The following is a 21094-nucleotide window of genomic DNA, read 5'->3' as shown; positions in this document are numbered from 1 at the left end:
AAAGTAGCAAGCTATAAAATAAGACCACAAAAATCATGATTCGCAAGATTAATGGTGAGGCATTCTTCCTATGCCTTAGCAGAGTGGCGATGAATTAGAACAATGGTATCAAACTCCGATGGAAATGGGGGTCGTTAATCTGTGCGTAAGGGTCCCTGAAAGCCACATATTGACTTGGTTTTAAAATATAATGTTATCTATGTTTTATTGTATTTTTGTACAGTTTAATCCGGTTCAACAACACTAGGGAGTGTTGGGGTTTCATAGGGTCTATGGGAAGACTGTGTGACGCATCTAGTTCACTAGAGGGTCAGAGTTTTCAAACAACTAATGTATGATTTGTTTTGCTTGATTCTACTTACTTGTTGCTAGGGTGTGATTTATTGGGCGGGGGCGGGACAGAGTTGTGAGAGTAAGGATATGAATAGTGATAATGAAAAAAGAAGAGAGGGTCAATGAAAGTATTTTTTATGCTGCATTATATTTTTGTTTATTTTGTTAAACATTTCCAAATCACATTATAATCTGGTTTCTGCCACGCTTGGAAGTTTTGTGGGTTGCACTGTTACCAGTAGGCAGGGAGTTAGACACCTCTGAACCAGATAACCTTTAAAGTCCCTTCTAAGTCTAAATCTATGACCCAAATTGCTATCAATAAGAGTGACTATGAACATGTCGTATTATTGTTACATATACTTAGCAAAACATTGTATTACAAAGAAAATTATTATGTTATTCATGATGTATAGGTAATAACCTTATAAATTTACCCTTTTGTTGTTTCTGTTTTGTTTCTTCTTTCTCATGGTTCATTCCATTGGTTATAATTCTTCTTTACAACTTGACTATTGTGAAAATATGTTTAGTATGAAGGTATAGGTAGAACCTATATCGGACTGCATGCCATCTTGGGTGGAGAGGGAGGGGGAGAAAATTTGAAACTCAAAAACTTGTGGAACCGAATGTTGTAAACTAAAAATAAATACATTTGAAAGAAAAAAAAGGAAGAAAAAGAAAGCAGATCAGCAAAACTTAAAAAAAAAAAGATTTTTTTTTAATATGCAAAGAGCAAAAGAAAGTTCATAAGGGAACACAAACAGCAGTATTAGAACTACATGATAAAGAGTGTGTGTGTGTGTGTGTGTGCACGTGCGCATGCGCGCGTGTGTGTGCGTGCACATGTGTGTGTGCGTGATCTGTAATAGAAATTTGTGTTGTCTTCTTTATAAGTCTCTTTTTCTATTCTTCGTATAAAGAAATTTTACATCTCTTGATGTATAGCAAATTCATAATAAAACATTTTAAAATAAATAAGTATAACCCAAATTCAACTAAATGGACATTTGCTAAACACTTCCTATGTTCAAGATATATATGTGATAAGATACTACTTAACAGTGTATTTTAGAAGGAATCATAGCTAATGATAGAGTGCTGGACTTTGAGTCAGGAAGACCAGGGTCAATATTCTACCATTTACGTTAGCTGTGTGACCCTAGGCAAGTCATATAAGATCCCTGGGGACTTGAACTATTTGTCTTTTATATCTGCAACTCTGGCATCTTACACATAGTAGGTACTTAATAAATGCTTGTTAAATGATTGGTATTTATATTCCTTTAGCGAGGCTGTTATCAAAGAACATTGGTTGGTTGGTTGGTTGGTTGGTTGTTGTCATCCTTTGCTCTTGAAGAAGACCAAAATGACATCACTATGCTTGAGTCAAGATTCAGAGTGTCCAGCTATGGCTGATCAGGCCAATATGAGCTCAGGATGCTCTACCACAGGTCGGGCACAAATAGGCCATGTGGATATTTGGGGTGGATACTCCAGACTTGCACATCCTGCATTTCCTTTGAGCTGTTTCAATTCTGCTTTGCTCATAGAGCACAGCACCTTCTCTGATGAGGGCACGCCATGCTGAGTGGTCCTGTGCCAGTGTCTCCCATGTCACACAATCAATTCCAAAGTTCTTGAGAGCATTAGGCAAAGCTGAACTCTCTCAGAGGTAAATTTGTGGGCGCCCATCTAGGGAGCATATTCTGGTCAGGTCAAATGTACAATAAAACCTCCTCTTTAGACTTGTACTTCAGGGAAGGTGCCATATACAAGTGGGACAGAGTGCGCTGAGAGAAATTAACTAAGTGACTAGAATACAATTTTAATTTCAGTACTGCCTCATCCGTTCAAATACCCTTTGTTGATAAGTGGTCATTACAGCTGCTTCTCCCTTCAGACAACAAGCAGTCATCACAAGGAGCAAATTATTACATCTGTTATCATTGTAGCTATAGCTTGAGCATTATCCCAGGAGAAATCTGTAGGATTGCTCTCAGATCAGAGTGGTTCTGAATTAGTCTTGAAAGAAAGTGCCACACATTCAGCAAACTGTAGGAACACATACATACATACATATCTACCATCTATCTATATGTGTATATATATATATGTGTGTGTGTGTGTGTGTGTGTGTGTGTGTATGTGTGCATATATGTATACATATAGGTATGTGTGTGTGTGTGTATATACACACACACACACACACACACATATACCTAGATACACATATGTGTATATGTTCTTCAGGTTTACTTCCAAAGGAAACAGGGCAGATCTTTGCCATGCATTTCTGAGAAACAAGCACAGAGCTTGTAGAAATTTAATTCTGCAACAAAGGAAATTTAATAGCTTCAGAAAAGAATCATGATAATATGGGTAAGGTTTACTTACCTTTACTTACCTGTTTACTGCATTGAAACCTCACCACAGCTCCCTACACCTGTTTTATAATGAAATTCAGCATAAGGCAAGTCTGTCTTGGATTCCATCCAAGGGCGTTAGATGCTGAAACCTGAAAGATTTAATCAGAAGACACTTTGCTCTAGTTCCACAGCCTGGATACTGAGGGCAGTTACAGTTAGGATCTGGCATATTTTAGTCCATATGTGAACTTTAAGGCATAGTGACCTAACAACTATTTCCCTTTGTGGTTTTTGTCTTCATTATGTTATTGAAATTTTTCTAGGTTTTTTTTTCCTCCTCCATCTCCCCTTCCTCTGTTGAGTCCTTTTTCACTCATTAGCCAAGACATCTTTTTTGAGGTGGGGAAGGACCATTTAACAGGCTATATATTCCCCTGAGGTTTCCTCCCTCAGTTGTGAACTCTTTGAACTTCCACACCTGAAGAAGTCTTTATTAAGCACTGAATGATTAATAACAGCGCCATATTTTCCTACATTATTCTTTGTATTTCCATTTTTAGGATTGTGCTTGTCACGTACATTAAAAATGCAAAAAAAATTGTCAAAAACAAAACCAACAGCAACAATTAAAATAGCTTAACAACATATGGAAAAAGTTTCAGCATTTGGTGTTGGCATACTTACAGCAAGAACAGTTTTTAAAAAAATAGATATTCAAATACTTTGAACAATCTTTGATTTCATCCCTGATAATGCTTCCTCTTTCACTGATACAAATCACAAGCCCTTTATCTGCTAACTTTATAGAAGTTCATCCTGGATTGCTGGCAGCCAGCCTCCTGGAGGACAGCTTCTCCAAGCTTCGCTGGCCTAGCCCTGAGGTGACAGGTACACAGCTTGTCACTAAACCTGTGCCAGAGGCATTTCTTTCCCTGATGTGTATTTGAGAACATCTCCACACCACAAAGACACGTCATACTAGGACCTTAGAGAAGGAACAATGCAAATAAGATTTTATAACCTCCCTTCCCCCCCTCCTTTTTTTTTTTTGCTGCCCTTGAGAGGTGGCATGGTCTATAGGGTAGAGTCAGAGTCCTAGGTTCACAACTTCGCCACTTTTTATGAAATACCAAATTTCTATTCCATTTAGCAATTCAGTAAACTAAGCATTGGGTTAGGCATTAGTGGGGTGATACAAAATTTAAATAAGACTTGATGCCTGCCTCCTTGCAGTTTACAGCCTAATAATTCTATAAGTTATCTCTAGAGTGATTCTCTCTTTCTCCCTTCCTTTCTTCATTTAAAAAAATTTGAGTTTCAAATTCTCTCCCCCCATCCACCCCTTCCCCATCCATTGAGAAGGCAAGAAATGCAATATCCATCATACCTATGAAGTCATGTAAAACGTATTTCCATATTAGCCATGCTGCACAAATAAATAAGTAAAAAGACAGGAAACAAAGAAAGTGAAAAAAGTTTGCTTTAATTTGTGCTCAGATTTCATCAGATCTTTCTCTGGAGGTGGATAGCATTTTTCATGAGTCCACTGGAATTGTCTTGGATTATTTTATTGATCAGAGTAGCTAAGTCTTTAACATTTGATCAATCTTGCAATATTGCTATTACTATGTACAATATTCTCTTGGTTCTGCTCACTTCACTTTGAAACATGAGTTCATTTAAGTCTTCCCAGGTTTTTTTTTTAAATCATCCTGCTTGTCATTTCTTATAGCACAATATTATTCCATCACAGTCATCTACCACAACTTGTTCAACCATTTCCCAATTAATGAGCATCCCCTCGATTTTCAATTCTTTGCCACCACAAAAAGAGCTGCTTTAAATATTTTTTGTATGTGTAGGTCCTTTTCCCTTTTTAAAAAAATCCCTTTGTGATACAGCCCTAGTGGTGGTATTGCTGGATCAAAGAGTATGCATAGTTTTATAGCCCTTTGGGCCTAGTTTCAAATTGTTCCCTATATTGGTTGGATCATTTCATAAATCTACCAACAATGCATTAGTGGTCCAATTTTCCCACATCCTCTCCAAGATTTATCATTTTCCTTTTCTGTCATATTAGTCAATCTGATAGGTGTGAGGTGGTATCTCAGAGTTGTTTCAATTTGCATTTCTCTAATCAGTAGTGATTTGGATCACTTTTTCATGTGAGTATAGATAGTTTGGGTTTCTTCTAAAAACTGCCTGTTTATATCTTTTGACCATTTAGCATTTGGGGAATGGCTCTTATTTTTATAAGTTTGGCTCAGTTTCATATATATTTGAGAAATGAGACATTTATCAGGGAAACTTACTATACAATCCCCATCCCTCCCCCGCCAGTTTTCTGCCGAAATTTTTAATTTTATGTAATCAAAATTATCCATTTTACTTCGCATGATCCTCTCTATCTCTTGTTTGGTCATAAACTCTTCCTTTAGATCTGACAGGTGAAATTTTCCATGCTCCTTTAATTCCATGCTCCCCTTATGATATCACCTTTGTGCCTAAATCATGTACCCATTTTGACCTTATTTTGGTATATGGTGTGAGATGTTGGTCTATACCTGGTTTTTTCCAAACGGCTTTCCAGTTTTCCTAGCAATTTTTGTTCAGTTACTGAGTTCTTGCCCCCAAAGCTTGGATCTTTAGATTTATCAAACACTAGATTACTGTGGTTATTACCTCTGTGTACTGTGTACCTAATTCATTCCACTCATCCACTGCTTTGTTTCTTATTCAGTACCTGATTGATGATTATCTCTTTGTAATATAATTTGAAATCTTGTACTGCTAGGCCACCTTCCTTCATATTTTTTCACTGATTCCCTTGATATTCTTGACTTTTTGTTTTCCAGATGAATTGGTACTATTTTTACTGGCATATAACTGGGCAAAATAACTCCTAATAATTGCTTTGATTTCATCTTCATTGGTGGTACATTCACCCTTTGAATTTTTGATACTGGTAATTTGGTTTTCTTTTTTTAAAATCAAATTGACTAGTGTTTTTTTTTAACATAAAACCAGCTCCTTGTTTTATTTATTAGTTTAATGGCTTTTTACTTTCAATTTTATTAACTGTTCCTTAGATTTTCATTTTGGTGTTTAATTTAGGATCTAAAGTTTGTTCTTTTGCTACTTTTTTTAGTTGCATACCCAATTTATTGATCTGCTCTTTCTCTCTCTTATTGATGTATGCATTAAGAGATATATATTTTCCACTAAGTAATGCTTTGGCCACATCCCGTAAATTTTGCTATGTTGTCTCATTGTTATCGCAATCCTGAATAACATTATTGATTGTCTCTATGATTTGTTTTTTGACTCATTTTTTAGGATTAGATTACTTAGTTTCCAATTAATTTTTAAACTATGCTTCCATGGCCCTTTATTGAATATAAATCTCATTGCATTGTGCTCTAAAAAGGGCACCTTTATTATTTCTGCTCTTCTGCATTTGTTTCTGAGGTTTTTATGTCCTAATACATGATCAATTTTTGTGAAGGTGTTAGAGAGCAGTTTTCAATAGGAAATTATTTAGGTCAGTCTTTTTGTTGAAGCAACTATCATAGCTTGACTGAAGCCATTGTTTGATGGTGGGAGCCAGATTGGTTGGTGCCTTCTGATTTGATTCAAAAGGTTAAGGTTAGATACACATATATGGAAAGAAACCTTTATTACATAACTAATAGGGTACTTGCAATGGTTCTATAAGATAGGATCGCCTGACTCAGCATATCCCAAACTGTGTTCCATGAAACTAAAATTTTTTGATGTAGTGATATTATTTCCTCTAAAATATTAAATATGAAATTGTATATGTATTACAGTACCCATTATATGCAGAAGTTTTTCATCATGAAAATAGGCCAATTTGCCTCTACTTTGTTATAACAACTCACCTTCATCCTAGGGGTATTTTATACCTCCGTACTCACCCACTCTCAAACTTTTATGGGTTCTGATGATCATATTTCACAGTGTGTTTTGTGGCCATAATATTTTGGGAAATGTTGGCTAAATTGTTAAAATTGTCCAAGATCCATCAGTGTGCATGGTGACTACAGTGGTGTAAATGAAAACTTCACTGAAAGGCAGCCAAACTGATTACTTATAACGACCAGTCTTGACCAGAGGAATAATGAAGCACATTTCCTTCTTTTTGCTAGAAAGGTAGGAGGTTTGTAGATGCAAATGTTACATATATTGTCAGATGCAGTCTCTGTGTTTGGTTTTACCAAATTGTCTTTTTCTGTATTACAAATGCAGCTCAGGCATGGCATGCCACGTGTCACCCAAATCCCCTGATCTGGACTGTCTCACACACCCAGCCTGAGCTAATGTTGACAGGCTGGAGGTTCCCAGAGGAGGATATGCTATGCTAATATTACTTAGTTCTCAGGGTCCTGTGGTTTGTGTGTAAAGAGGGGTGTGTGGATGTAGGCGTGTATGTATTTCTGCTACTTGCCACTTTAACTCCTGAGCCACCATTGTTGTGCTCTCCATTTACACACAAAGTGATATTGATTCTTAGACATGAAATATTTCCTAAATGATAAGGTAAAAGCAATCATAATCATAACTCCTCAGAGGCAAATGCAGAAATAATTACAACACTCAACAGAAGGCAAACACAAGAATTACCAAAATATCATAGCTCATTTATAAACCTGAGTCACACCCTTCCATCAGTGCACAGACAGTGTCTGTGGATCAGAGGGAGTGGATGTACATTTATAAAAACCTGTCAGTGAGGCCCATGATTAGGGAAGCCCATGTGCTGAAGGCACTGCAGGCCTTGATGTCTTTAGGGAACAGTCTATATGTTACCTGTAAGATTACTTCACTCCTAATTCCTCCCCTTCTGGTTCAGAGACCTCTGCTGCTAGGCAAAGCTACCTCTGCTGTTCTTCAGATACTAAAAAACAGGGTGAAACTCTTTTAGCACATAGCCTCCCATGGCAGGACCCTGAGGAAGTGATATTTTTTTTAGCAAAATATGTCAGCATTACACTATTTTGGTGAAAAGCAGTTTCCTTAAGCCTGGAATCTGTCAGGCTTATTCAGCTCTCTCCTTTTAGACTATGAGGGTTTTTCCTTTCTTAAACCAGAGGGGCAATAAACTCAGTGAACTCTTCTGCTTTTCCCTAGCCAGGTTCTAGCAGCTATAGTGCACTCTAATGCAACAGCACCTTATATCCTCTGCAAAGCCTGACTCTCAGCTGAGCTCACTTGTAGTTTGCTTCTGTATTCTGTAATCAGTTTCTCTCCTTGCCTCCTGAATTCTGTCACCAGCTTCTATGACTTTTCCTGTTTTTGGCTTCTTTTCAACTCATATCTTCTGTATCTCCATCTGGCCATCACTCTCTGGCTTCTAATGCCTCAAATCAGGACATGCTTGTGCTTAGTGACTCATATCTACCTTATGATGTGAAACTAAAAAAAAAATTCTCATGGGATATGACTTCACCAATTCTTTTATAATCTTCTCATCATCCCCAAACATCTCTGTTCTTCAAAACTCTGAAAACAGTCATGTACAAAGAAGCCAATAGACCACAGAGCCCTGTGGCCATCACTGCCTCAGTGCCCTTACCACTGAAATGCTTTCAAAAAGGTCCTCTCAGTACATTATTTGAAGGGCTGCCTTACTTTTTAGTAAGCTTTATTTTACTTTTAAATTAAATATTTACCTTTGATATTTATTTTATTTAAATATCTTGTGTAACTTAAATTTTATTTTGAAAATAAATTATTAAGCATTTATTTTCTCTACATCTGGTCCTCTGTCCACTGAAGGAAAAAAAGAGAACGAAAGAAAAACAATACCCTGGTAACAAATGTGCATAATCAAGCAAGACAAAACCCTGCCCTGCCCATATCCAAAAATACGTGTGTCATTCCATATCTCAGTTCATTATCAATTCTCTAGAATCTTAGCTCTTCATTGCAGTGATCAGAGCTCTTAAGTCTTGCGTTGTTTGTCTTTACAATATTGTTGTTATTTCATATATATATATATATATATATATATATATATATATATATATATATACATATTTCTCTTCATTCTGTTCAGTTCACTCTGCATCAGTTCATATATGTCTTCCAAGATTTCTCTGAAACTGTCCCTTTTATCATTTCCTATGGTGCAATAATATTCCATTACATTCATATGCCATAGTTCATCCAGGTATTACCCAGCTGATAGACACCTCATGGTTTCCATTTCTTTGCCACCAGAAGAAGATTTTGGGGGAGTACATATCAGTCCTTCCCCTCTTTGAGGCATAATAGTAGTGGTATTGCTGGATCAGAGAGTATGCACAGTTTAGTAATTTTGGGGGCATGGTTACAAATTGTTGTATTGGCAATTAAGTTGGGACTTTTTTTACTGTTTTAGAATGATAAATTATTTAAATCTCTTTGAGTCTAACTAGGTGCCAATCCCCAGGCGCAAACCCCTAATTACTAGGTACTAAGCTGATTTAGGCGTGAAGCCCCCAGGGCCCTAAGGGGAGTGGCTAAGACCAGAGCCTAAATTCTGGTCATATGCACCTAAGTTCTGGTCAGTTTGATGATGTCCAAAGACTGTATAAAAAGAGAGAACAGAGCTATTTGCTTGAGGCTCTCACTCCTGGAGAAGTGTTGGCATGGGACTCCAGGCAGCTGCTCTAAGAGCCTTCCGGCTTGTCAATCCAGATGTTGATGGTTTCTTGGTAACTGTGGATTGTATTTGGTGTGTTTATAATGTACATTTGTAATTTGTTTGTATTTGCTCTGAGTTCAGGGTGCTGCCTTTTTCCCCTGAACTGAGTGAATGATATTTGTGTGTTGTATTGAATTAAGATTGTTAACCCCCTAACATTACTTTCCTTAGTAAAGCAGATCAAAAGAACCTGTGCTGGCAGCATTCTTGTTGTTGGGTTTGTGTTGGTCTTTCACCCCCACAACAGCTGCTAGCTGAATTGTTGCAACAATTGTTTTCCAGAATGACTGAAACAACTCATAGTTCTACCAGCAGTGTATTTATTTGCATGTTTTCCCACAGCCCTCCATCATTTGTCATTTTCTTTTTTTAATCATCTTTGTCAATCAGAAAGGTATGAGGCAGAATCTCAGAGTTGTTTTAATTTGCTTTTCTCTAATTATTAATGATTTGGAGCACTTTTTTCCATGTGGTTTTGATGACTTCATTGAACTGACCTGAAACATCTAATCATGTCTTTGGACCATTTATCAATTTGGGAGTGACTCTTATAAATTTGAATCAATTTCTTATATATTTCAGAAATGAGACTTTTATTAGAGAAACTTATTGCAAAGATTTCTTCCCATCTAATTTTCCCTTCTGACTTTTACTGCTTTGGTTTTATTTGTAGGGGGGCAAAACTTAAATTTTATATAATCAAAATTGTCCATTTTTTTCTTTTGTGAGTCTCTCTATTCTTTTATTGTGAACTCTTCCATAAATCTTATAGGAAATTTCTTCCTTTTTCCTCAAATTTGTTTATTATGTAACTTTTCATATCTAAGGCATGTATCTTCATTGGGAGTTTATCTTGATATAAGTTATGAAATGTTGGTGTATACCAGTGGTGGGGAACCTGTGGCTTTGAGGCTACACGTGGCCTTCTAGGCCCTCAGTTGCCACCCTTTGACTGAATCCAAACAATTTTGTTCTGTGAAGTTTGGATTTAGACAAAGGGCCACACTTGAGGACTTACAGGGTCACATGTGGTCTTGAAGCCGAAGGTTCCCTGGAGCTAGAAAGCAATTTGGCAAAAACTAGGTATAGACCAGGGGTGGGGAAACCTTGCCTAGTTTTTGCCAAACTGCTTTCTATTTGTCCCAGCCAGCAACTTTTGTGAAACACCAAGTTCTAACCCCAGTAGCTGGGGTTTAGCAAACACTGCAGCTAAGTTTGTTGGCTTTTACCTATGGTACTAATTTGTTTCACCAGTTGACTTCTCTTTTTTTTAACCAGTACCAAATCATTTTGATGGTAAGCACTTTGTAGTATAGTTTAAGGTCTGGTATTGGTAGGCAAGGGGTAGGTTCTTGGAACAGCCTGTGTCTCTCCTCAAGGACTTTTATCTGAGGGGCTGTGTTTCTTTCCAAACTGATTTTGTCAGTGTTCCACACACAGCTATTCTTTTTCTTCTCCTTTCAACAACCCCCAAATGTCCACAGAACACAGGGGTGGGCAGTACCTTTAGCACAAAGAAGCATTCACAGTGGAGGAGGGGGGTATGTGGAGAAATGATTGTGATATGGAAAAAAAAAGACATCACTAAAACTTTAAAATAAAGTTGTCTTAGATACTTACTGGCTCATTTTCTTTGATTATGTGGCATTGAATCTGCAGCCAGCTCCCTGTTTACTCTTAATCTCCATACTCCTCCCCCTTCTCTTTTTTTCCTGATAACGCCCTTTGCCTGTGTGACTAGTCACTGTTACATCACCCTGGGAGTAGTTCTAGCACTGTAATGTAACTTTGTTCAATGGGAATTGAATGTATAGTCTTTGATTGTACATTTTTAACTCCACCCGGAACCTTGAAGAGGTTCTGGAAAATTAGGGAAAAATTATAATGTAGTACAGTCTTCATGCCTCTGGAGAAAGTTCATCAATATCTCTGTGACACCAGCTCTTGGAGAATAGTTTCCACTTTGTGCTATTTTTCCAGCAAGGGGGAAGCATTTCAACGGAGAGTAGGATTTTATTAGAGACTGACCAGATTACTGTTGTCTGGCAGCCTCCCATTCCCTCAGGTACATCCCGGCACTTTATCCCTCCCCCAAATCTAAGGGATGAGTCAGCTAAGGAATGAATCAAGGTGCTATACATTTAACAAGTAGGCTAGCGAAAGATATTTTTAGTAATCCATGTTTATTTTGTTCTAGCAAACTCTGTCCTCTGTTCAGTACCAATGTTTGTTTAACAGACTTTTTTTTAAAGCAGAAATGAGCAAGTTTTCTTAATTGGTTTCAAGTTCTTGTTTTAACTTTGCTAATTCTCAAAACCCTTGATCTCCATTCTAGTGAAAATTGAATTTTAAATTTGCTTTTAGGAGATCTGTGTCATATTCTCCAGACTACCTACCACTTAGCTGCTGCCTTCTTAAATTTCTCCAGCTAGAGATATAAATGTAATCCATTATGAGAGGCAGCATGGTATGCTGAAAAGTGCCCTGGATTTAGTCAAGCTCAAGGTCTGAATCCCTGCATTGTGACTTACTACTTGTGTTGTTGTCTTTGTGTATATCACATCACCTTTCCAGGCCTCAATTTCTTCATCTGCAAAATGAGGCCATTCGAACTAAATGATTTCTAAAGGGTACTTCCAGCTATCGATGGGACCCTGTGATCCTTTCCTTTATATCCTCATAGGGATGATTTTGATAAATGAAAGAATAAATGTTAAACCCTTTGAGATCCATATGCGAAAGCTATTTTTTTGCTCACATTTATATCTCATGTCCCAAGCCGCCTATTCATTCCTGCATAAATTACATTATGCAGTGGCTTTGCTTAGCCATACGTGTCCTGGTAGAATTTGATGCAGTCATTCCTCATCTCACATTCTGGGCATATTTACCTTCTGAGTAATGGCCACTAATTCCACAGAGTGGAAAAAAACTGATTTTTAAGCAAGTTTTTGACATTTCTGCCCACTGGCATATACATCAGCTATTTGAAATACAAAGAAAAGGAAGGTCGTTATTAAACTTTCTGCATTTGTATGTACATCATGGCCTTGGTAGAATAAACAGAGACTGAAGTCAAAAGTTTATGATAACAAGAGAGAGTTCTAAGCAGGATTTTCCTGAGAAACAAGTAATTTTTCTAATCCTTCCCTTTCTGTTCTAACAGGATTTTTGGGTTGTTTTTTTTTTTTGGTGTGGCCCTGTGGTTTTATTGGTGTTAAGAACTCTCCTTCCATGCTCGTATATCAGGACCTATACTGTATCTCATGGTTTTAGAGAGTTGCCAAGGACACTGAGAATTTAAGTGACTTGCCCAGAGTCTCACAGCCAGTATGTCAGAGATGAGACTTGAACCCCAGTCAACTGGGGACCCTAGCCGATAGGCCATACTGCCTTACACATATTACTAATGATGTATTAGCATACCATAACTTTAACTTAAAGTTGTGGTTATGTTCTTACGTTGATAAGTATTTTCACTCTATGAAAAGATGTAAATGTCACTTGATCCTTTTTTGTGTGTATATCTCAGTCTCAAAAACTGAAATTTACCCCTTCCTTATCTCACTAGAATCACAGGGCTTAGTAATGGCAGAATGACCTAACCACCACTTGAGATCTAGTAAATCCAAAAGCCTGCACTTGAACTTGTCATTCATGAGAATATTTGAGGTTCTAAAAGGGACTTCATAATTGTGAAGCACAGTATTATTATTACCAATTTCTCCTGTTTGTTGGCCTTGTGAGTACAAGGTTCTTTCCCCTTTAATGTTAGATATTTGATCAGAGCTCAGTGTGAATGAAGTAGAACTATGACGTCTTTGGACGATGTAGTAAAAAGCAATGGTTATAATTATGCTATGGAATATATACTAGCTAAGAGGTGCAGTGGTTAGAGCCTGGGGCCTGGAATCAGGTAGTCCTGAGTTCAAATCTAGCCTCAGACAATTTTTGTGTGACTTTGAGCAAGTCACTTAATTGCTCTCTGCCTCAGTTTCCTCAACTGTTAAATGAGAATAAGAATAGCACCTACCTCCCAGGATTGTTGTGAAGACTGTATGAGATAATATTCACAAAGTGCTTAGCGTAATGCCTGCAACATAATGAGGACTTAATAAATACTTGTTTCCTTCCTTCTTCAGACTGATTTTTAGTTTTGTTCATTGTTCATGTTGTATGTGGTGTTCTTTTGATCCTGCTTTCTTCACTCTCCATCACTTCATAGGAGTCATCTTATATTTCTCTGAATTCCTCATTCAACATTTCTCATGGCATTCTGTTACATTTGTATGCCACAATTTGTCCAGCCTTTCCCCAATCGATAGGGAACCATTTTGCTTCCACATTTTTGCTACCACAAAGTGCCGATATGAATATTTTGTTAAATATAGGACTCTTTTCTGTCATTGACCTTCTTATGGAATTGTCCATTAGTGGAATTGCCCAGGCACCACCAGTTTAGTGCCTTTTTTCTAATAAATCAAATTGTTTCCCAGGACAGTTGGATCAGTGTACAGATTTGCCAACAATATATTAGTATGCCTATCTTCCATAGCCCCTCCAACACTGATAGTTTCCGTTTTTAAAAAAAATTCGTCTTTGGAAATCTGATCTCACCCCCTTGTTTTACAGATGTGGAAACTATGGCCCAGAGTTAATTAAGTGACTTACCTAAGGTCACACAACTGGCTAGTTGGTATCATTCAGATGTTATTTTAATTTCATTCTGGATACATTTTCTCTTTAGGTTCATGTGCTCCCAGCTACCTAACCAAGTTCTGAAGAGCATAAGCATCATTGACAGCCCTGGAATTCTTTCTGGAGAAAAACAACGTATCAGCAGAGGTGAATTGTTTTAATATTATAAGTATTCAGTTTTTCTTTACTATGTTATTTATCAGATATAATTTTATGTATTTCTTTCTCACTTTATAAGATAAAGGCAGAAAGGTATGACTGCTTCTTGAATTCTTTCTTCTGTTTAATTTCATCAATCCATTGATAATAGCCCTTATCAAAGTAATGCCTGCAAAGCTTGGGAGGAAGCCTCAAGGCTGAAAGAACCCCAAGAAACTAACAGGGAAGCCACAGACTAACAATAAGGAACAGATCCCAAGTTATTAAGTGACATCTAGAGTTCCATAAAAGGAGCTTCAACTTAAAACCAGCTCCACCTCAAATAAAGTGCATGGCCACTTGTTTGTTTTTTGTATTAATTGCTCACTGGATTCTGGTCTGCCTAGGAAAAGTATGGAACATGGTAAAGGCAAAGTCGTGTCAGAGCAAGAAGGAAGGCTTCCTTTGCTTTCTTCACAGGTCAAAACATCACGCACGTAACTGCTCCATTTCTGGGAGGCTAAGGAACCTCTGAATTTTTTGCTTCAGAGTCCAAAATTGTAACCTTAGCAATTTTGTGAGCTTTTATTCCTGGAGGATTTTAATAATGGGATTCAATAGTGTGTCTGAGTTGGATTTTGCACAGTTCTACCTGTAAGATAATAGACTGTGTGATCTTTGGAGGTCCCTAGAATTCCTTGAATGATGAGGTACTGTTTAGTCTCAGAAAAATGGACATAATTCTCAGGACTCAGGAAGTCTGAGTACAGAAATCTCATTTGGATAATACTAAAGAAGTCATGAAAAACTTCTCAATTACATAAAACAACCTCTAGGAAATCATTTAGAAAAACACTATGATATAAAGGGTCAGCCCCCTTTATTTTTAAGGAAATGCAATCTCCAAAGATGTATTTACTATTTGCTTTTAAATAAGCAGACTAGAGATGCCATTGCCTCAGTCATAGCAGTTCCAGATTTGGTCTTAGGACCCATTTGCATTCTTAAATTATTAAAGTTCCCCCCAAAGATTTTTTGTTTATATGGGTTCTATCTACTGATATTTACTGTATTAGAAATTAAAATATCTTAGCATTATTGTTTTTTCAACTTTTTAACATTTTTATTTAAAATTTTAAGTTCCAATTCTATCCTTCCCTCTTCTCCCTCCTCCCTGAGATGTCAGGCAATCAGATATAGGTTCTACATGTGCAATTATGTAAAACATTTCCATATTAGTCATTTTGTACAAGAAGACTCTAATAGAAAATGAAAGAAAGAAAGAAAGAAAGAAAGAAAGAAAGAAAGAAAGAAAGAAAGAAAGAAAGGAAGAAAGAAAAAGTGAAAAATAGCCTGCTTCAGTCTATATTCAAACAATACCAGCTCTTTCTCTGGAGGTAGATAGTATGCTTCATCATTAGTCCTTTGGGATTGTCTTGGATCATTGTATTACTGAGAATAGCTAAGTCATTCACAATTCTTCATCAAACAATATTGCTGTTACTGCGTACAGTGTTCTCCTGGTTCTGTTCACTTCACTATGTGTCAGTTCATGTAAGCCTTTTCAGGTTTTTCTGAAATCATCCCGCTTGTCTTTTCTTATAGCACAGTAGTATTCCATCACAATCATATGCCACAACTTGTTTAGCCATTCCCCAAATGATGGGCATCCCCTCAATTTCCAATTCTTAGCCACCGCAAAAAGAGCTGCTATAAGTATTTTTGCATAAATAGGTCCTTTTCCCTTTTGGGGGGATGTCTTTGGAATGTAGACCTAGCAGTGGTATTTTAGCATTATTTTAATAGTTTTAATCTTATAGACTCCCTGAAAGGGTCTTGGGGATCCCCAAGGGTCCTTGAAATATAGTGGCCTAAATAAAAGTATAACCTATAGATAAACATTAGGACATGACCAGTGGAGGAATTAGTTTTGCTCAGTTACATACATGTGTGTGTGTGTGTATACACACACATACATGCACACACATATATGTCTATATATTTGATTAAAAATAATAATCAGGTAATAATTAGAATCCAGAGCCCTCTTAATACCTGTACATTTTCCCTTCCACTTCATAGAGGCAATTAACTATCTAAGATAATCAAAACAGCTATAATAGAAACCACAGGGCAAGAATGCAAGAAGGGTTGACGGGATAAGGGAGATATCCTGAGACAAAGGAGGAAGGGCTGGAAAAAAGTGCAAAGTAAACATACCAGAGATAAGCATCCCTTTCTGCTGGCATTTCAGAAATGCTGCCTTGGTTTTTCAGCTAGTCTCACTCCCACAGAACACATGGCAGTTCTTCGAGATCAGTTCTATGTACAACAGTTCTTCTGAATGTAAGCTTCTCTGTGGTTTTCACACTGGAAGGAAACAATGCATTTGCTTGAATTATGAAATCAGTGAACTGGAAAAGATCTTTTACAAAGCCATCAGTTTTGTAAAGCTGTCCATCAGCATCCAGGAATAATTGTGCTCTCCCAGTATAGATAATTTTGTCAGTTCCAATCTTTGCTGAGTTCTTTTTCAACACACAATTTTATCAAGCTGCCAGTGGGTCTTTAGCTCTGGACTCATTGTCATCAAATATTAGAATTTTATTTAGAATTTATTTAGAATTTTAGAGCAGGAAAGAAGGAAGGAGGGAAGGAAGGAAAAAAGTATTAAATTATTCCTATGGCGCTGGCACTATGTTAAACACTGGCAATACAAATCAAAAAATGACAGTCTTTGCCCTCAAGGAGCTTACATGCTAATAGAGGAAGACAACACACTAAAGGGAGCTGAAAAGGGAACAACTAGGCAGAGCAAGGCTGGGGGTCCAGTGGGGGAGGGGCAGCCTTATGGAGGAATGTTCTAGGGTGAACAGGTCACTGGAATTATAGCCTGTTCCTGGGCAAGGAAGCCCCAGGTACTGAGGGAAGTTCCAGGGTGAACCAGCGATAGAGAAGGCATGGTTTTAAAGTCCAGGGTCCGTTGTCCTAGGGAGTAGTGCAAGGAGGGTAGATTTCAGAAGATTGGAGAATTTTGTGTCATTGGTGAGGGCATATTATAAGACTGTATTTTCAGTTTTCTTTCAGTTTTAGTCTACAGTCTGATTTCTTTTTAGCCAGATCCAGCTTCTTGCTATCCATAGTTCCCTTGGCCTACACTAATTTTCTCTTCTTTTCTATTTTAAATAGTCAGTGTTGTGTGAGTTTACATGTGGCAAATACGTATGCATGTGGTGGTTAGGTATGGGTTTTTTATTAACATATAGATTCCTTATATGCTTTAAAAAAACCCAAATATGCATACATGTGGTGATTAGGTATGGGTTTTTTATTAACATATAGATTCCTTATATGCTTTAAAAAAACCCAAATATGCATACATGTGGTGATTAGGTATGGGTTTTTTATTAACATATAGATTCCTTAAATGCTTAAAAAAAAACCCAAATATGCATACATGTGGTGGTTAGGTGTGGATTTTTTTTACGTATAGATTCCTTATATTCTTTTTTTTTCCTTATATTCTTTTTTTTTCCTTAAATTCTTTAAAGAAAAGAAGGGGCCCCATTTTTAGCTTTGAAATGTGGTTCTTTCAAAGACACCGTGTAATAACCTGACTCACATCCTGTGCCTGTTACAGCATTGTCCAGATCAGTAGGGTAGCATAAAACTTTGGTGCTTCAGAAGTAGATGGCACCAAAGATTATAACAATACCCCCATTACATTACAATAGTGCTTAGTGTAAGAAAGGACTTAAAAGAGATCACTCTAGGAAAAGAATGCAGTGCACAGATTTATCACTCTAAAATGCGTTATACCAAAATAGAGGCATTTATCAATTACAATTCCACACAAAGAAAATATTATACTTTATATCTTTCACTTTAAGATATCAAAAATACTCTTTCTGTCTCTCTCTCACTGCATCACTCTGTCTCTCTGTATTTTTATATATTAGGTCTGACTTTCCAAACTACCACCACCACTGAGTCCTCTTAAAAATCTTAGAATCTGTAAACTAACTAGGAATCCAGAACAGAATAAATTGAGAGTAGCTAGAAGGTTTAGGTCTGTAAGCAAAAAAAAAAAAAAAATCAGAGAAGTCATCCCTCTTTGGCTTTAATTGCAGCATAAGCAAATCTCCATCCTCTGTAATGCCAATGTTGCTTCAGCAGTATTTATTCCTGGGGAGACAAAAAAAGAGGCAGCTGGGGGAAGGGAAGTATTTTTTTTCTTCTGGCTACCTTCCTCTCCATTACCTTTTGCCCTTTCCCTTGTGAGTTGCTAAGATGGTGGACATCTGAAGTGAATAAGCAATATACTTTCAATTTTTAAAAATTTTAGTCAATAGTATGATTTCTTTTTAGCTAAATCCTGTCTTTTGTTAACCACAGGCTCCATGGCCTATACTAAATCTCATTCTCTCTCTCTCTCTCTCTCTCTCTCTCTCTCTCTCTCTCTCTCTCTCTCTCTCTCTCTGTGTCTGTCTGTCTGTCTCTCCTACTTTTCTTTTTTACTATTTCAAGTAGCCAGTGGTTGTGTGACTGCCCTAAAGTGTCTTTATTGGAGAGAGGTGGCTGGTTGAGTGTTTTATATTTTTGTATCTGTTCATAGGCTCTAGTGATTTCTTTGAATAATAAGCATTTTCTGTGGTGAGATGAAATGAAGGCTGTCCCATATGTCTCACTGAGATGCTCTCAATAGAATTGAGACCCTGTTATTCATATTTAGAGAAACTTAGACATGAACCACACCTAAGTTTTCATCAGGAGTTTTTCCCTGGAGTTAAGTGGAGCCAAAGAGAAATAATGATCCTCTTTCGGGGTAGAGGGTTTGGTGGGGAGGTCAGGCTCCCAGGATCAGATCTGGTCCGTGTAAACCCAAATTCCTCATAGACTAGGGGCCCCAGGTGACAGTAGTTTCTTTCAAAGCCCAGCAGAACCATCATCTCATTTTCTAATTTTTCCCTACTGCTATTGCCTCCTCTGTCCCCAGCCAAAAATTAATTTGTACTTTCTATCTACTTGTATGTATAAATGTTGTTTTCTGTCAAATAGAATATAAACTTTTAGAGGACAGGAATCTTATTTTTCTCTTTGAACAGTGCCTGGTGCATAGTAAGCCTGTAAAAAATGTATGTTAATTGATTGACTGATTGGAAACTAGCACCAGAGGCTGAATAACCTATTTTCAACATATTAGCCCCTTTTCTAGGTTTAGAGGCTTTATATGAGAGGATATAGTTTACAAATGTGATCTTTTGTGGTATCTGACAACATAAAAAATACCATTTGTTGAATGAGTTGAACTAATGAGAATCTGTTTCCAGATGGTTGATGCCTCAGGGTCATGTGGGAGCCTAAGCCCAATAGTGTATTTGGACAGTTGCCATGATAAAAGTGGGATCCCCTTCCACTAATTATATGTTCTAACCTAGGCTGTCTCTGTGGACAGTGTTAGCGCCTATGGAAATTTAAAGTGACTGCTTCTATATATTAATATGGCATTAAAGGCCAGCCTTCTAATCAGGAGGGGTTCAAGTCCCACCTTGGACACATATTGGCTGTCAGATCCTGGGCAGATCAATAAACCTCTCAGTGTCTGAGGGATCTCTGAGATTATAATTTGCAGCACAGCCCTGGGGGACATAGTGTATGTAAAGCACTTTGCAAATCTTAAAGGCTGTATTAATGCTGACCATTAGCTGTTATCTGCATGGGTAGAGGGAGTAGCCTTATCAGGAAGTCTCAAGTTTGACCAAAAGCAACAAAAATCATACTATCAGAGTTCTATTCCAATGCCACCTTGAGACCTGGAAGGCTATAGGAGTGAAACATAAGCTCTGGTAGGTCCTTCCAAGCTGGAGAAGCTTTGATCATGGACCCAGAAAAAAAAAATGGATGTCTCCTATCTGAGGACCAGCCTAGTTATATTCAGAAGATGATCATGATGGCAGGCGATGACCTTATTCAGCTGAAGTTGCCCAGTGAAGAAGATCTGTGTAGGGTGTGGGCAGGTAAAGGAAAGAGATCCTGGAGGTATGGAAGGAACTGATTTTAGTTATGTATTAAAAGTTAGTAGGTAATGAAGAAGCAGAAGGGTGATTAGGCTGGTAGGGGAGAGGCAAAGAAGAATGAGTTCAATGGAATCTTGGGACCAGTTGGAACTTCCTTAGAGAATGGATTTGAAGTGTTGTCCTGCCTGAAGAAGCATTTATTAAGCACCTAATATATACCAGGCACTGTACTAGGTGCTTTACAAATATCTCAAGTAAAGAGGCTGGAACTAGGGAACTAGACTGCTTCTTTGGTGACTGCTTGAGCTTAGGGAAAGTTCCATCTTAGACTAGGGGGTGGGTAGCACAGTGAAGTAGAGAATGTACACATCCGGGGTCATGAAGATAACACCTATGTGGTTGGGCACAGATAGGTGACTAAAAAGGAAGCATCCAAGATGAATACAGTGTCGATGATGTCCGTTATAGCATATAGAAATAGAAGGTGACCCTGTATCTCTAGTCTATACCTTCAGTTGCCCACCTGTGCTATACAGAATTTGTGCCCATATAAATCCTCATATAGGACAGTAGAGTTTGTTTGCCCATCAGACTAACCTTGAGAGTATATTGCTATCAGTAAATTACTACAGACAGTGCAGGTCTCAAGCAAGATCATGAATTGGGGGAGTAAGTCTCTCTGAAGGCTTAGTCTTCTCTTTCTGCTCCCTTGCTGTACAGTTCCCTACTCTCTATTATCCTGTTCTCTGTCCCTGAGTTCCCAGCCCCAACAAAACTTGCTGGAAAGGAAGATGTCAACAGTCATTTAGTTATACTTTAGTGTCGATTTC

General features: G+C 37.6%; 1 protein-coding gene across 1 annotated transcript in view; it reads left to right on the top strand.

Annotated features, from left to right (window-relative positions):
- Window positions 1–21094, top strand: part of EHD4 (EH domain containing 4) — a 101048-nt gene that overhangs the window by 26350 nt on the left and 53604 nt on the right. Inside the window, exon 3 of the mRNA XM_036736043.1 lies at window positions 14159–14256. Coding sequence (XP_036591938.1) covers window positions 14159–14256 — 98 coding nt within the window. The remainder of the gene's footprint in view (window positions 1–14158; window positions 14257–21094) is intronic.

The sequence above is a fragment of the Trichosurus vulpecula genome, chromosome 8 (genome assembly GCF_011100635.1).
Source record: "Trichosurus vulpecula isolate mTriVul1 chromosome 8, mTriVul1.pri, whole genome shotgun sequence".
Taxonomy (NCBI): domain Eukaryota; kingdom Metazoa; phylum Chordata; class Mammalia; order Diprotodontia; family Phalangeridae; genus Trichosurus; species Trichosurus vulpecula.
Note: the sequence above shows the minus strand (reverse complement) of the source record. Positions and strands in the feature narration are given on the sequence as shown.